The sequence below is a fragment of the Taeniopygia guttata genome, chromosome 4 (genome assembly GCF_048771995.1).
Source record: "Taeniopygia guttata chromosome 4, bTaeGut7.mat, whole genome shotgun sequence".
In the NCBI taxonomy this organism is placed as follows: domain Eukaryota; kingdom Metazoa; phylum Chordata; class Aves; order Passeriformes; family Estrildidae; genus Taeniopygia; species Taeniopygia guttata.
In genome coordinates this window covers 32,133,403-32,151,659 of record NC_133028.1, presented here as the reverse complement: position 1 = coordinate 32,151,659, position 18,257 = coordinate 32,133,403, and the positions used below count along the sequence as shown (strand labels likewise).

The following is an 18,257-nucleotide window of genomic DNA, read 5'->3' as shown; positions in this document are numbered from 1 at the left end:
CACCAAAAAATGAAAGAAGCTGAAGGTTGCTATATTTTTCTTAAAATACAGATAAATACACTGGATGAGCAATGATTACAACAGAGATCAGAGTTAAAGCTACAACTTCACACATTTGTACTGAGATGTAGAAAACACAAAGTTCCCATCAGAACAGAACTCCCTTTGAATTCAGAGAAGAGATGGGGGTTTCAGTCCATGCAGAAACTGATTCTCAGCATCTAACACTGATTAAAATGAAGAACTAGTTAAACACAATCTGTTTTTATGAGAACATTCACTTCGAGTTCTTGACTGATACTTTGAGCTGTCCTGGTTTCAGCTGGGATGGAGATAATTTGTTTCCTGGTAGCTGGAATGGTGCTGTGTTTTGGATTCAGTGTGAGAATGATATTGATAACACACTGATATTTGGTTGTTGCCAAGCAGTGCTTACTTGATTCAAGGACTTTTCAGTATCCCGGGCTCTGCCACTGATGGTGTGCACAAGAGGCTGTGAGGGAGCGTCACCAGGACAGCTGACCTGAACTGGCCAAAGGGACATTCCATACCATGGAATGTCATGCTCAGGACATACATTTGGGGAAAGCTGGTCAAAGGCCACGGATGGCTGGTCAGGGACAGGCTGGGCATTGGTCAGCAGGTGGTGAGCAACTGGACTGTGCACCTCTTGTCCTTCTTGGGGTTTATTACTCTCTCTCCTTTGCATTACAATTATTTTTATTTTTATTATATTTCATTATTTTTCAATTAATCAACTGTTCTTATGTCAACCTGCGAGTTTTGGGGTTTTTTTTTCATGATTCTTTTTCCTCACCATGGGGAATGGGTGGAGTGATCGAGCATCCGTGCGATACCTAGTTACTGGCTCGAATTAAAGCACAGCAAAGGCATAAAGGTTGATGCCCTTTCTAAAAATAATTTTGTTGCCAGGATTCAGAAAATATTCATCATTTGGCAAATCTCACACCCCAGAGTCTTCAATTGTTAAAATGAATTTAGTTTCGAAGAAAAATAAAACTATGTTTTTAAATCCATGATTATCTTACCTATAAAACATGTATGCCCACCTATTTATCTGCTGAAATAACTGAAACTTACAGTGTATTTTATAGTTTATATACTTGGGCACAAATCTAAATCCATCCACAAGGACAATGTGCAGACTGTACGGCAGTATCCCAAATACGTCAGTAATGATAATGGCAACTTGTGATAATTCTTATGTTAAAATAAAATCAGTAATTTCTCCTCTATAAAATAGTACTTACATTTTGATTACCTCAGAAAAATGCATGGAAATGTTGCCAACATCAGCAATCTGATAGAAGAAGCTTAGAATGAATCGTACTTTTCTGTTCTCTTTTCTGCCATACAATAAGCAACAATAAATCAAATGTTAGTTCTTGCATCTCTGTGTTGGCTCTTCTTTCATTCAGAAGCTTGTTGGTCTGAATTACATACCGAGAGTTGTTTTGGAAAAAAAAAAAAAAAAATGTTCCCATCAGAACACTGCAGTTGAGTATGAAAACATCTGGGATAAGAATGGTCAGGTAAATTCATGTTCTTCAATGGACCACAACTATACATTTCAGGCTGAGGTTCGACTTAAGCAACTGTACAGCCTATTCATTACACTGCTTATGGAATTACATTACATGTGAAGACAACTCAGTGGATGAGAGCTGGACATGACCTGGCAATGTGCACTGGCAGCCCAGAAAGCCAAACATGTCCTGGGCTGCATCCAAAGCAGCATGGACAGCAGGACAAGGAAGGGGGGTTCTGCTCCTCTGCTTTGCTCTCATGAGATACCACCTGTAGCCAGCTGAGGTCCCCAGCACAAGAAAGACATGGACCTTTTGGAGCAAGTTTAGGAGGGCCACAAAAATGCTCAGAGGGCTAGAGCACATCTCCTCTGAAGACTAAGGGTAGGGGTCGTTCGCCTAGATAAGAGAAAGTTCTGTGGAGACCTGATTCTGGCCTGTCACTACTTAGAGGGGGCTTCTAATAAAGATGGAGACAAATATTTTAGCAGGGCCTATTGTCCTAGGACAAAGGGTAATGGTTTTAAACTTAAAGAGCATAGATTCAGACTGAAGATGGGGAAGATTTTTTTGATGGGGTTGGTGAAACATAGGAACAGATTGTCCAGGGAGGTGGTGGATGTCCAGTCTGTGGAAACATTCAAGGTAGGATTGGATGGGGCTCTGTTCAAGATGTCATCACAGGGGAGTTGAACTAGATGACCCTTAAAGGTCCCTCCCAACCATTTTATGACTCCTTGATAACTAAGCTGCAGGCATGTGTTTTACATCACAACTTTCATTGTGAAAGAAGCTGCAGAACTTACAAAAGACATTTCTTTCTCATTAATATTTTTCTCCTTTTAAAAAAGGATACCATCCAACTTTCAGGTACAAATAAGAACTTGATATCAGAAGCTCTTCACAAGATATGTAATTTTAATTGTAATTCTAAGCAATGGATAAAATAACCGAGAAACTTCTTCTAGAATTATTGTAATTAGCTCCTCTCCCCTTATGCTGCTTCGTATGTTTGCACTTACATTAAGTAACATAAGGCTTTTATGAGGTGAGGGGCTTACATGCAAGTCATATACAGTACATAGACAGACATGTCTGTAGACATGTAGGACTGAATCCTCCATGTGGTGGAGGGCTGGGACAGAGCACATTTGTACGAACGTGCTTACAATACTCACAGTTCTGTGCTAAGAAAGAACTACTAAGTGACTTCGTTAGTTCTGATGTACAACCCCTTTGAACCTCAGAGAAAATACCTGATTTTCCTTTGTTCTTAATAGTGAACCCAGAAAAGATTTGTTTTAAGAAGCTCATGAAATCTGTGGCTTTGCTGTTAAATTATTATTGTGTTACTAAGACTACTCTGCAGTAGTCATTTTATTCTCTGCAATTAAATAGCATTTCACAGCATGTGTTTTATTTTGTTTGGCCAAACTCCAGGCTTTCTGCTCCTCTAGTAGAGCCCAGAGTTGCCTGCAGAGCAAGGCAACTGCCTTTAATGTATGTAAAAAGAGTTACATACATTAAAGTGGATTAAAAAACACACTGAACAGGAAAAGGCATTTAAGGGTTATTGCGAAATAATGTCTATTTTACATGTTTATTACAGTGGTAACCCTCTCAGTAAAGTATTGCTTGTCCTACCACAAGATTCTGAGGCGTGCCAAAACCCATAATATCTTCTAACTTATTTTATTACCAAAACTAATCTGTCCCCCTCTTTTAGGAAATAATGTATTGCTGATCATTCTGGCTGAATGCCCTTCTCCTAGTTTTGGGTTTCTAGTCTCACCTGTCTCCAGAAGCTCAGCAGATGCTTCCTCTCTAAGAGCAAGTGGAGCACACTCCTGGAATCTGTTATGCAGTTTCTGGAAAGTGCTCATCCGTTTGTTCTTCGCTTGCTGCCTGTGCGCTGATCTCTGCTGAAAATATCCCTGAAAAATGTGTTCCGAACATCACTACAAGACAAGCTGTGAGAACACTGGGAAGTCAAGAAGCTGCTCTAATCATAAAACATGATTAAAGAACACCATTACTTGAGGTAGGTGCAGCTCTTGCCAACAAGATTGCTGCACAGTTTGGCAGATGGACAGATGTGGATTTGAGACTTATTACCTCTGTTTTAACAAGTATGTATCTCAATTGGGAAAGTTTCACCATCTCTAAGATGGGGATAAAATCTCATATATCTATTTGATGACAGTGTAACCAGCATCATCAATAAAGGCTCAGGGATTATTTTCCTTCAGATAATATCTTCCAGTGCTGTACTTCATGCTCTATTGAGAAAAGCTCTGCTGCTCATTTAAATATAAAATTCATTTGCACAATAAAATGTTGAAGGAAACTCTTCAGACTCAGTATTTTTTCATGTAAGTGCTTAGCAATTAGATTTCCATTGATTAAAGAAGTGAATCACGTTCAGATTAATGAAGAATAAATTAATCTCCTTAACAGATTGGAAAGAAAAGCATATTTACTCCTTTACCAAATAACTCCTGAACAGAGAGAATTCTGCACTCACCTGGTAGGCTGCAGTCTGTAAGTATTTGCAACAAAATGGACATGAGAAGAGCAGATTTTGGGTTACTCAGGGAACTAGTAAGTGAAATCTGGGAAAATGTTTTTGTTGGTGCTGGGGTCCATCAATGCTGGTCACTTTTTAAAACATCACCTCCTGTGCTCCTAACAATTCCCAAATATCAGAAGTCAGACAAGGCAGAAGGCTCTTTTGGCTGAACAGGGACCCTTTCTCGCAAATAAGGGGAAAAAAGGGAAGGTGTATGCCCAGTGGAAGCAAGGTCAGGTGACATGGGAAGAATACAGAGATGCTTCTTGCCACTGTAGGGAGAAAATTTGTGCAGCCAAAGCTCAGTTGGAGATGAAGTTGGCCAGAACTGTCAGGGACAATAAAAGGTTTTTGGCAAATATATTAATGGCAATAGGCAGTGAAAAATAACATTGGCCTGTTACAGGTTGAGGATGGTCACTTCACAAACAGGGACAGGGACCAGGCAGAGGAGTTTAAGGTGTTCTTTGCCTCTGTCTTCAACACAGATGAGGAAAGAAGGGGATTTCAGTGCCATGAGATGGAAGACCAGGGCTCATCCCAGTTGATCCTGAAGCTAAGCGGAATCTGCTGCTTCAGCTGGATCCCTAAAAATCTACAGTGCCTAATGGGATTCATTTGAGAATCCTCAAGGAGTTGGCTGACATCATTGCAAAACCTGTCTTGATTTTGAGTGGTTTTCAGAATCCAGAGAGATCCCAGTAGACTGGAAGTTGGATGATATTGCCCTGATTTTCAAGAAGGGCAAGAGGGAGGACCCTGGAAGTTACAGGCCTGTCAGTCTCATTTCAATACCAGGTAAAATCATGGAAAAAAACTGTTCTGGAAGATACTGAAAAACACCTGAAGGACAATGCAGCCATCAGTCCAGCCAGCACAGCTTTATGAGAGGGAAGTCCTGCTTGTCAAATCTGATTTCCTTCTATTTCAGCTTCCTTCTGGGAATGAAGATAACACATTAAACAGATCCTGCTCATCTGAAATGTCTGAGTACAATTCTCTCTTAGAATGAACTCCATTTTTACTTTTGATGATTTGCCAGTTCCCAACAAGTGTTGAGTAACACCTGCTTGATTACCATCTGCCTCCACTGCTTTTTTGGTCAGAATGATCTCTTTTGATACCCCATGAGACACAACAGAACAGTGTCTGTTTTTGCATTATGTCAGTTAAATTAATTCTTCTAATTATACCTTTAAGTAATTATAAGATTTTCTTTCATAATATTCCTGAGATGATGGGATTATCAGGCTTTTGCCCCATCAAACCTGAAAACAATGGGAAAAACCCACACATTCAAGGATACAAATACAAACCTAATCTACACAAAAAACTAATCTAGCACAAATCTATCAAGGTTTCTTATGGTCTGCATCAGTCAAGACTTAGTATTACTGCTGCTTCCTCTTTTGCATTCTAGATTTACAATATGTCCTTTCTTTACATACCAAAACAAATAATGCACTTATTGTACCGTAAAAGTATAAATTCAATAGAATTCCAGAACTAAAAACAAGTATCTGGAAAACTTTACAACAAATCTTCGATATCTCATCTCTGATCCTCCCTCAAAATTTCCAGAGGTAGTGAAACATGATGGTGATAATTTCTGACACTACCTGGAAGCCCCCACTTCAGGTCCATCAGCTGGAGTTACAACCTCTTTCTGTACAGTAGTTGTGTAATTGAGGAAAACATTCTTCCATTAATGCATTTCTTTTTGCCTCTGATTCTAGCACAAATAAGCATAGTGAGATCAGGTTGTTGTAACTTAAAAAAAGAAATCATTGCAGTTTTGATTATTTTGCTGTGATTGATGGCAGAAGCTTTGAATGAGTCAGAGGATAAATATTTCTCAAATAAGACAGATACTCTTACAGATAATCTTTGTACGTTGACACCTGAAGTGATATGATGTAATGATGTACCTTACCAAGATTGTGTTTATACATACATGCATAGCAAATCACATTTTAACCATTCTGCTTACAAGACACACATTTAACTGGAGATTTAAATACTGATGAGCTGCATTTAAATCTGCCAAATGTACAACTAAATCCAAATTTTATGCACTCCCCTTCCTTCCAGCAGATAAAATTCTTACAACACTTAAAATATTAAGAGCTTACAACACTTAAAATATTAAACTACTCAGAATCCTGCAGAAAAGAGGAAGTGAGGCTTTAGAGTTGTCTCCACTTCTTCACATAACAGAAATTGCATTTGCTTGATATACAAGAATCCCACAGCTTCAAATAAAAATTTCTAGATTTTTTCCTGGTAACATTCTTTCCTCTCCTCAAGGGTTTACTAGTAACACTTCAAATATATTTTACCATCTTTTAAATTACCTTAAGAGATATTTTAATATACAGAGAAACAACATATGTTTATCAACTGTAATTTTTCTAAGACTAACCAACCAGGTTCTTAAGGCTCCAAATTCAAGATCCTTCCTCCTTCTTCTACTCTTCACTTCTACTATCATCTTTTCTTCCTAAACAGATATCCAAAGAAGTTGAGTATTTGCTTTTCATATTTAGCATGTGTCTCCTCACAGAATATTTTCCCCATTTCTTGATCTTGCAAGACAATGACATGCCCTGCTTCTTCTGTGTTCATCAGTACAGCATCTAACAGAGTAGATCTTGTGTCTGTGAAACAAAGATCATTGTGATGATCACAAGGAGATTCTGCTGAATTTTGTCCAGTCAGAGATTGTAGTAGAGGTCTCAATTACATACATTTAAAACAGGAGAAAATAAAACAGGAGTGACACATTGTACCTTGAGCATTATATTATATGTGACAAGACACAGATTTATCTTAACTCATTCCAGGTGTGAGGCATAAATACCACACAGTAGTTTCTATTTTCTTCCTCCCCACACACAATACACCTTTCTGCATAAAAGCTAAAATAATTCATAAGCATTTATGAGCCACAAATCCACCACATGAAGATAGACTCTGAAGCAGACTAAACCACTCAGATCCAGTATGTTTTATTAAAGCAAATTAATTTGCCTCAATACCTGGTCATCCTGTTCAAAGGTCCACTTTGTTTCAGGGACAGCTCTGTTACTTTATTTGCTTTCACTATGTGAAAACTTTTTTCTGTTTTCAGCCTTAGGAGAGTACTAAAACTCAGATTTTGTATTGCTTTCCCACCAACAGGGACACTAGGAAGAAAAGCACCAACCATCTGTTTGGACTCTACTGGGAAAAAAAAACAACCCACAAACAAACCCAAAAAAACACATAGTCACAGAAAGAAAATCTTATTTTTTATATAAACATCACATAGCCAGCTTTAATTTTGGCACATCCTTACTTCTGAGCAGGATTATCTCCTTTCCTTTAGCACTATTTTAATTTTGGAAATAAATTTCTATATGACATCCTGTACTTTTATCATCTAAAGACATATGGCATGAGGAGGGGAAAGGAAAATCATAATTATGCAATATACCCGTTCACTAAAACCTGGTAATACTCAAGTGCTGATCTTCACAGAAAAATATAAAAGTGATAATGCTGGAAAATTTTGTTAACCATCTACAGAGGCTGTCTATGTTTTATTGATGGGCTGCAACCTTTTCCCTGAGCTATTGTAAAATCTGTGTCTTCAAGGCCAATTGAAGCATCATTTTCACTACAGGTAGAGAACAAATGGTTCTCTACAGTGGAACAGCAGCTCTTCACATAACAATGCTTTATTCACATTTGTTTTACCTGCAGGAAATCATAAAATACATTACTGACAGAGATACTTGATTTAAAGATTCTGCTCTGAAGAGCAAATTCAGTCAAGGCTGTGTTTATTGTCTTTTAATGACGTTATAGCAGGTGATTGTTTGAGAAAAAGATTTATTTCTTCCTTCTATATCGCTTCTTGAACGGTATCTTCCAAACTCAGAGCAGGCAAATTTTCCCTTTCTGACCATTAGCAGTAATACAGACACTGCAGAAGCAACTCTGCTCTCAGAGACACCCACACACCCTCACTCCCCTCCAGTAAGGCTCTGTAGTTACAGCTTGGCTTTCCCTGTCACTATGATCTTAATCCCATCTCAACATAAACAACTTGTAGTAGCTAACCACAACAAGAGTTTTCAAATTTCTGCCCTATTTTTAACATGAATACTTCAAACACAACATCTGTAGGAACCACAGGCATGAATGCTCAGACACAGTAGCAAGAGACAGCTATGCAACATTCTCAGTCTGACAGGGCACCAGGGCCTGGATGCAGATTTTCATGTCTTGTGTAATTAAGACATTTGGAGTCACTTCTCACTTTGCTCTGAATGAAGGAGATATAGGACAAACAGTTAATGGTTTTCCAGGGTCTAGTCCATATGCTTTGTCTTAAGTTATTTCTGAGAGTACACCAAGCTTTCAGAGGCTGCTTACATGGGCTGAGAAAGAGAGTAACAGGAAACATAACAGTCAGGCAAACAGAAATTCTTCTCACCGCCACAAAAACAGACCCATTCTGAGATGAAGCCAAATCCATGTTGGTGAAAGAAACCAGAGCAACAGAAAAACATCCTTTTGTCCTTTACCATATCCCAAACTCATGCCAGAATTTGTTTTGTTGTATTGTCCTGCAGCAGTGAAAATGTATCTCTTATGCTCTTCTAGTTTTGCTTACAAGGATGTTTTTCCCCATCCACTTCCTCCTCCAATCCACCCAGAATCCTCACACTTCTGGTATTGTCTCTCTTGAATGAACATTTCCTCCCCACTTCATTCTGCTGTTAACTGCAAGAGCTTAGAGTGCAATATTGTTGAAGAAAACGATTTCCAAAGGGAAATTATTTCTGGTTCAGACCAGTTCAAAGATTTTCATAGCACAAATTTCACAGTACAACCCAAAATCATTTGTATTGCCTCAGATGAGAGGAGGATAGTATCCTTACATTTGTACTTTTGCCACAGGTCCTCTGTGGAGAAATGCTTTTTTTCTACTGGCCTTTTACTCACCAAAATATAATTGCTCATCAGTTGGACACTCTTTATCTATCCACACCACATACAACCAGTCAGAACAGGACTGCAGAAATTATCAGCCTTGATTTCTGTGTACCTGTGTCAGGCTGACTGCAGGGGTGAGCAGGATATGCTAGGCACACACTGCTGACTGATCACCTCTCTATTCAACATACTTAAAGGCAGTCTGCATTACTCCCTGCAATCTGATACATTAGAGTGCAATGGGGCATCTTTGGTCATGGTACCCACAGCATTTTGGACATTTGCTACCTTTTATTTACTGTTACTAGTATTGACACTTGTCTTCTCAGGCCAAACAAAGATCTACTGCAGAACTCATTAATTTAAATAGAGGGTATAGCCATACAATCAAGAGACTATCATCCTGCTGAGTAATCACTGATTTTCCACTACCAGTAGGTCTTTGTGAAAAAAAAAAAATTAAATAAAATGGCAGTAGATTTTTCAACAGTGTTTAGAATTCCTTCGGGAATTCTAATGTACAATTTACAATTATGCCTTGCTTAATAAGAATCATTAGATTTTTCCTTACTCTCATTTATCACTGCTCAGGCCTCTCCATAATATCAAGTACCCAGATTCTTTAAATGATCGTGTTCCAGCCATTGCAACGTATCATAAAATGGTTTGAAAGACACAAATTACCTATCACAATTTACACAGAAGCAAAAAACGGGTATAAAAATTTCCAATGCAAAATATTTCCTGTGAAATTAGACTTCAAAGTAATTACATTTACTAACAGAACCAGAGAAGACTCAGGTATCCTCATGAAAGCATGTGATTTACAGGCAGACTAGGATCTGAAAAGACATGCATTTCAAAAGGTTACCAAGTTACACACAGTTAACACTATGGAAGGTGAGATGCCGTTCTGATTTGTCCCTCCCCCACCCTCTCATAACTAATCTATTCAGATAAATTGTCATAGCAACTTGACTTATACACCAAGGATATGTGTCAATTCCCCTTGGAGAACTCATGAATAGAGTCCTGCCTATCCTGGTGCTGGCAGAGACTAAAACTAAATGCCCTTCCCTGCTACAGGTTCACATGTACTGCCAGACCAACTTCTCCTGGCACTGGAACTCTGTGCCTGGTGCTCTTGCTCAGACTGCAGCCACGAACCTCCAGTTTATGCCAAAGGCAAGGCTGCATTGCTCAGAAAAAGTCCTCCTTTCTGTACTTCACAACGTTTTACTACATGAGAGTAGAGCTCAAACAGAAGCCAGACTTTCTGAAATGATGGATGCTGTACACAGTGGAGTACACTCTTCCGAAGGGACACTGGACTTGCTCTGTGTGTACTGAACGCAATGGATACTGCCCTGTGCTCCTGGTAAGGTGACTGACCCTCCTATCAATAACAAACACAGCCACCCTGAAGATCATGTAAACACATACCACAAGAGGGAAAATAGAATTCTTCCAGCAATTTTTAAGAATGCTTTCTTTGTAACAGAGTCCTTTCCAGTTCAATTTTGCAAAGTGAAAAGTGCAGTAGGCAATACAGAATTTAAAACAATAAACACATACCACAGCAGATAAATAGGCATTTATTAAAGTTCATCTCAAAACAAACAAAAATAATAAAAGACATTAAGGCATCTTGTATTCAATAACAGTTCATACAGTAAAGATGACTTCTCCTTATACAAGAGAGCAGATAAGGAAAAAAAAGAGCTCTCACAAAGAAGTTCCCCCAAAACGTTTGATGGATTACTGATTTCCACCGGCCCACCACTTAGTCAGCAAATCCCTCCAAAGAATGCCTATTTCTCCAATGAAACAGCTACAAAATCCCAACACTCATTGAGACACGTGCAAGAAAGCACTTTTGCCCCTCCTCAGACCTCCCACTGTCTGTAAACATGGACACTGAAGAAAGACCAACAGATGGGATATAGTGGAGAATAAAGAAGCTGCACTCCTGCTATAACCATTCATTTTTGAGCAAACTAGAATATTTGGCCTTGCTTTCACTAGTATTTAGTATTTCAGCCAGCAACTAGCGAAAACGAGACCACAAGCTCTACCCTGTTTTGCAATGCAACAAATTGTATGTTCTCCTTCTGGTTCAGATTAGATAAACAAATGACAAAGTTCTTACTTCCATGGAACAATTTATTTTGATGAATTAAGCCATCAAGCCACCAATCACTGTTATAGTGCTTTTTTCTTCAATTGGAATAAGAACATCAAGAAATGTTTACAGAATCACTGGTTTCACTATAACAGGATTTTACTACAGACTAAATATAAATTAATAAACACTTCAGCACTATTCACCACACTGGCTCTCTATATCCTTTGTCACATTCTAACCTTCATTTAAGGCAAGTTTGTTGGTTGATTTTTCTGAAGATGACCACATGGTCTCTAGACAAGCTTGTGTGACTAGATTTACAAGTTAGGAAATCGAGCTTTATAAAATGTTTACTTCAACAAATATGAAAGTTATTAAGAGAGAGATGGTGAGCCAGAATTGCACTGTATTAAAAGGTGGAGCTTCCTTGTACCAAAGTCCTTTATTCATCATCTTTAGAACCAGTTTTGCTTAACTATAAAAGAGACACAAAAAGAAAGTATTCAAAGTTTAGACTGTCATTCCATTTATTAGGAAACAAGAACATTATTTCCATCTCACACTGAACATGCGTATACTTAATTAACAATACAGACTGACTTTGATACTGTATCAAAAGACTGAAAAACATCAAAAATTAATTCTTAAGCTTAAACACTTATTTCCTGATCATGAAAGTTGAAATAAAAAAATTAAATTAAAAAAAAAAAAAAAAACAAAACACAAACAAACCCTAGAAAAACCTCAGGGCACTGTTTCTATTTAATTTGAAGGGTTTATCACTAGCTCTCCAAAAGAAAAAAAAAAAAAAAAAAAAGATGAAGTAATGGAACTTTATCTTCACACATCTCTGAGAGAATTCCCATACAGAAATTTAAACAATATAAAAATAGATAGTAACATTAACTTAGTATTTCTCACCTTTTAAAGCTAGGCGTATAATTATTAAAAGTAGCATGCCTATCATGAAATCTATCTGAAAACCAAGACATCCACTATAAACAGACACTTAACTCAGAAGGACTCTGCCCAAACCTTCATCATTTACTTGCTCTTATTCAACGACTGGAACTGGTGTTAGGTCTTACAGTGAAAATTACCTCAATTGTGTAAAATAAAACACTTTGCTTTCAAAATTGTCAATCAGTGATTTTCACTGAATCAGCAAAGAAAAGAGGGTGGAAGACATCAATACTGAGGGAGCAAGTAGAAAAGAATTATTCACTGGAAGAGTTGCAGCAGAGAATGAGGCTTGTAGGAGACAGCAAGGTGCTCCCACCTGGGACAGCTCCCTTTTATGTCTTACTTATCCACTGCCTTCCAGAACCTGGCAGCACTACTAACTTTATTTTAAATCTTCTTGTCACATGAAGACAGAATATTTGCAATGCATTTGGTTAGCAAAGTCCTCTTATCACAAAATTAAAATCTAACTGCTCAATAAATAAAAAAGAAACAAATGAAGTTCAAAGAGTAAAATCTTTCAGACAAATATTCAGAAGAACTAGCATTTTAAAGCTTTTGAGAAATTTGTAAATTAGAATCTAAAATAAGAAGCAGTTCTTACTCTTTCTTATAAAGCTTTCAAAGAAAAGAGTAAAAAAAGAGAACTTGAAAATACTTACATGCTGGACACATACAGATATTAATCAGACATCAAAGTCAAATCCAAACATAGTTAGGAAGAAAAGCAAGAAAAAAATTATCAGATCAGTTTTCTTCAGAAATAAGTATAAATAATTTTTAATTTATATACACAGCATGTTCACAATACTATATATAATACATTCACTTTACCTTTATTACGTCAACCCAGTTCCATCCTCGTGGAAGCTCTCCTTTGTTATCTGCAGAAAAAGGTTTTAATTTCAGCACACAAGCTAAGGGCAATATTTCTCTTTCTTCAAAATTGACCCACAAAATGTTAAATATCCAAACCCTTCAATATCTGCATTCTGAAGCCATGAGAACAGAAACAGATTTTAATGTCTTAAACACAGTGTTCGTCAACCAACCTCAAAGTGAAAGGAGGAAATGAAATGGCCTTAACCCGTGCCAGAAGACGCTCAGATTAGATTTCAAAAAAACATTTTTCACTGAAAGAGTAGTTAGGTATTGGAGTAAGTGGCCTAGGAATGTGGTGGAGTCGCTGTCTCTGGAAGTGGTCCAGAGGTGTCTGGATGTGGCACTTGGGGAGAGGTTTAGGGGTGATTATGGTGGTGATGGGTCGACAGTTGGATAGATGAACTTGAAGGTCTCTTCCAACCTTGGTGATCCTCTGATTATGTGATTCAAAGTAATTCAGTTTAAATAAAAACACCTCAGTTCACCTGAAATTTAGTTTAGAAGGTAGCTCCAATATGAGCTGGGCTGACCAGCAATGATGAATTCTGTCAAAGAATTACATTTTATGCAGCTTTTCCTCTATACAGTTAACATTAAGCTTGCCAATTACACATTAGGTTAGGTAGATCATATGCAGAAATCACTATCACAGGGTACAACTTATTGCTACAACAGGATAGCATTATCCAGATCATTATTGAAAACTGAAGGTGAACATGAAAGGCTCATCAGCAAAATTAACTGAAGTAATCAACATTTTCAATCAAAATTCTTCTATTTAATTGAAAGCATTAAGTATCTGCAGAAACACTTCTGTTTCTAGAATGCAAAATAAATTAGATGCTTTATTTTGGGTTCCTAATAAAATACTTTTGTTTAGAAATTTCCTTTTTAATAATGTGAATTATTAAAATGTTGATAAGAGCTCAGCAACAAACTGATTTTTTTGCTGAAAGTAAATTTTTAGAGGTCCCAAACTGACTCCTTCCACAAGTGTTTTTTGGAAATTTATTTTTGTTACCAACTGAAATAAAATAAAACAAAAGAAAGATGTCATTAAATCATAACTCTATAGAAAGTTGCTGTCATCAGAACTAACATCTCAGGCAAGAATTACTCATCTAGAACAAAAAAAATGGAGACCACAGACTTAAGAGTAGTTGATCTAATAAACAAATTACTAGTTACTCTTTTTCTAGCCAGCTGTCCTTGCTATAAAATCTGGATTTTCATATTGATCAAAGCAAAGATTAGTATAACAAACAAACCTGTTTTATCGGCTAGTTTTCGTTTCTGGGTTTTGGATAACTGCTCCTTTTTCTCTTTTTTCTTACTTGGTGGCACATCAGGAGTTCCAATTGAAATACTATTGCTTACTGAAGTCTGAGAAGGAAAAAAGTGGTTGTAAACATTTTGCATATTAGTTCCACGGATATCCCTGTGTGATGTGATTACTGAACCTGACATACTGAAATACCTTGACTGTCAGAAAGAAGCAATGCTGTCAACAGCCTGCAGCTTTTAATCCACATATAATCAGGGCTGTACTTTAAAAAAAATGTGTCAGAAACTGGAATTATTCTCTTCCAGTTGCAAAGGGCACCTTTTTCACTTTTAAAATTGAATCATAGAATGTGCTTTAGTCTGAATGGATTCAGACGTCACACAGAGAAATCATTCCTTCCTCCTCAAAGCAGATCTGCTGCACCATCATGGCAAACAATGAACTTACAGAATCCAAAAGCCACAAACTGATCCAGCCTGACTACGTTAAGACCCTGGAGGTGCACTTATACAATCCCAAGAAGGCTGCAATAAATTGCCAGCCCTCCAATCCTCAACAGACACATCTCTGTTTCAGCTTCCTTTTTTTTTGCTTCTGCTCAAAGTCTCTATTTTAATGTTATCCTGTGGGACCTAACAGCAGGCTGCAAATATTTTGGTGTAACAGCAAAGTAGCTATCAAATAGAATAATTACCACCACAGAGCATCAGAGAGCATTGTGGCACCATACTTTGTGTGCCACTTTCAGCCACTAACATGTATAACCAATGAACTGATTTACAGCTTAGAACTCCAAAGTATTCAGGTTATAATAATCAATATATTTTTTTTTCAGTTTTAAAGGCACAAAATTAAAAACTGAATTTATCTACATACCACAGTGTTAACAGGTTGATTTTCCATGAACACCTCCTTATTGTCTTTGGCATATTCAAAAAGTGTGTATGTCATTGCAGTTCCGAGATTTGCTTCAACTTCTACCATTAACTTATCCAATATACTTTGCTTAATAGCTGAAGATCTAAAAGAAATCATTAAATTCAACTGTAAACTAGACAGGTGATAAAAAGCCTTTCAAAGAAAGAGCCCCCACCAGAAGGCCAGAGAGTGAAGCTGTCCCAAATACTTACATTGTGTTGTTGAAGAAAGCATCCATTGATATGACTGGTGCTGTTTGTGGATATGTTTCTGGCCAAGAAACTTCTATTAGAAAGGCTTTGGGATCTCCACTTTCTCCTATCTGAAAAAAGAAAAACCCCAACTTTATAAATCAACAGTTTCCAGTCACTTTCTGAGGATTATGAAGCCAATACAAAAGTCTATTACTTCTTTTAGACCATCAAAATATCTTGAGACAACTACTTGAGACTTATCAGCCAGAAAATAAAGTTGTTACCTAGAAAGAACATTAAGTTTTAAACATCAATATTAACATTGACCCTGCAGTTTTTTCATTCTAGAAGAAGCAGCAGAAACTGTCAAATCTCTTTTTATGGTTGGTTTTTAAATTCCTTTGCTTAAAAGCTACTTTGTAATATCTTCAAGCCAAATATTATACTATCACATATGAACAGAAAATATGAAGCCTTTCCCCCCCTCCATGCATCTAAGCACAGAGCAACATGAAAACAAGCTACAAGACAGGTTTGAAATAAAGATGATAATAAACTAGTAACCTAAGATTGCAAAAATAATGGGTAAGAATATCAATATTTATGTCTTATACCTACAGGTATTTTATTTCCCAGTATGAAAGAATGAGCAGTAAAAGACTTAAGAAGTCAGTAGAATGAGTCTGGATTTAACAAAAAAACAAATTACAGCATACTACTGACATACAATCAAAAATAACTGCTTTACACAAGGATTTGGAAGACAAGCACAGTAAGGCTTCTAAAACCACCCAAAATTTTCCCTTATTTGCCTCATTATAAAAATCAGCCTTTCTCTAACTATGTAGAATAAAGTGCGTCCACAAGAGAAGTCCTAATCAAGGTAAGGCTATGGTTCTTTAAAATTAAAAAAGTAACCAAAAAATTGCTGCTTTCTTATTTACAATATCTGTTTCAGCAGACTGGACTGACATTCAAAACCACTTGTTTGGTGGTAAAATAAGTAAGACTTTAAATCAAGAATCTGCAACTTTTTCAAGGCATTTACAGTTCATTTCCCACTGCTACCAAGAGCAGAACTGGCTGCAATGTTCACAGGGTTCCCTGAGGAAAGCACTCTCTATGCAGTGCAAATCCTACAAAGCCCCACAAATTCTTTCTATCTTCTCATGCACTTACTTGCATTATGACTTCTCACATTACAATTTTTTCTTAATGGGAAAGATGTATTATTGACACTAAGTTTTATTTTATTTGAGTTATCCTAACTTTTGACAATTATTTTTTGTCTAATAAAAATCAGCAACAACCAAAGCTAGTGAAAAGTACAATGACACACTTTAGGCTTGTAGGCATGTCATATTTCCCATTTTAAAGAAATTAAATTTATTAAGAATGATCCAATAAATGAAGAAAGGCTACTCTTACACAGCTGGGATTCCAAGTGCAATTAATTAATTGAGCTGATTCCCATTACAATTAGTGACATTATTCTTAAGTTACTTGAGAAGACACAGAAAGCTAGTGAGAATTTCATGCCAGAATCTAGTTGTGTACCTTAAGCTTATGTCATGTCCCTGCATGTCTGTTCTGGTAAACAAGACATGATCAGTAATCTTTGGACAAGAGACTGGAACCTTGTAACTGAGCAGTTAACAAAGGCTCCAAATTTTACATAGAAACATCTCTATACATCTCTCCATTTCTGACCTGTTAGGGTAAATATTACACAGCAGGTTGGCTCCTACAGAGAACTTGACAGTTCTGGCTATGCAGGGCACAGACATGCAAGTGGGATGCCTGGCTCAGGGACAACTGGTTTATGCTGCCAAGCAACAGGGCAAGAGGAAACCGGCAGAAACTGACAGACAGGAAGTTCCACCTGAGTATAAGGATGAATTTCTTTACTGTGCAGTGACCGAGCACTGGAACAGATTGTTCAGAGATGTTATGGAGTCTCCCTCGCTGTAGATTTTCAGAAACCATCTGGACACAATCCTGTGCCCTGTGCTCTAGGATGACCCTGCTTGAGCAGGGAGGTTGGACCAAATGACTCACTGTGGCTCCTTCCAACCTCACCCGTTCTGTGATTCTGTAATAAACCCATACTGGGAGCAGGTTCACATACATGACACTGTGCTATGAAGCACTGTTGTACCAAACATCCTGAAAAAACGCCCTGCGGATCTATCCTTTACTGCACATCGGACACCTCTTTGGCTTAGAAGCTCCTAGTGTGGCAACTGCAAGGCAGCAAAGTAACTTCAAGGTGCAGCTTGGCCTTACCCTGTACTGGAAGGACACCGGGCTGAGCTCCCTGAAGCACAGGTCTCCCTCGTAGATGGAGCGCAGCGCTTCCAGCTCCATCTGCAGCCAGGGCCAGAGCAGAGGTTACCGACCGCGGCCCGGCACGGCGCTCGCACCGACGGGCTCCCTGCGCGATGTCGCCCCAGCCCCGCCGCCGCCCAGCTCCCTCCTGCCGCCGCCTCTCCCGCACGGCTCTCTGCCACCCTCCCGGCCCTGGTTCCACTCTCCCTCAGGCAGCGGGGCCCGGAACTCACCTCCTGGTCCTCGTTGGCCGCCATGGCCGGAGCTCCGCGCTCCCAGCCCCGCTCCCTCGGGCCCGGCCCGGCCCCGGGCTGGGCGGGCCTGGCTGGCGCGGCCCCGCCGGACTCACACGGACGCGCCTTCCCCGAGGGCAGCGCGGGGCACCGGCGGGCCCCGCCCCCTGCCCTGCTATTGGCCGGCTGCGCGTCCCCCCGCGCTTCCTCTTTCCGCTCACTGGCTGCTT

At 38.5% G+C, this 18,257-nt stretch overlaps 1 protein-coding gene across 3 annotated transcripts; it reads right to left on the bottom strand.

Moving 5' to 3' along the window:
• Positions 1-10,678: 10,678 nt before the first annotated feature.
• Positions 10,679-18,211, bottom strand: RWDD4 (RWD domain containing 4). Of its 3 annotated transcripts, XM_002190717.7 has the most exons (8): positions 18,028-18,210; positions 17,753-17,833; positions 15,485-15,594; positions 15,231-15,375; positions 14,338-14,452; positions 13,022-13,071; positions 12,850-12,852; positions 10,679-11,699 (listed from the first exon to the last, which is right to left on the bottom strand). In XM_002190717.7, the coding sequence occupies exons 1-8, from the start codon at positions 18,049-18,051 to the stop codon at positions 11,667-11,669; spliced, it is 561 nt and encodes a 186-aa protein (XP_002190753.1). In that variant the 5' UTR covers positions 18,052-18,210; the 3' UTR covers positions 10,679-11,666. The 3 variants fall into 3 exon arrangements, with proteins under 3 accessions (XP_002190753.1, XP_072784453.1, XP_072784452.1); XM_072928352.1 differs by lacking the exon at positions 12,850-12,852; XM_072928351.1 differs by lacking the exon at positions 10,679-11,699 and having other exon boundaries at positions 11,727-12,852; positions 18,028-18,211.
• Positions 18,212-18,257: the final 46 nt, after the last annotated feature.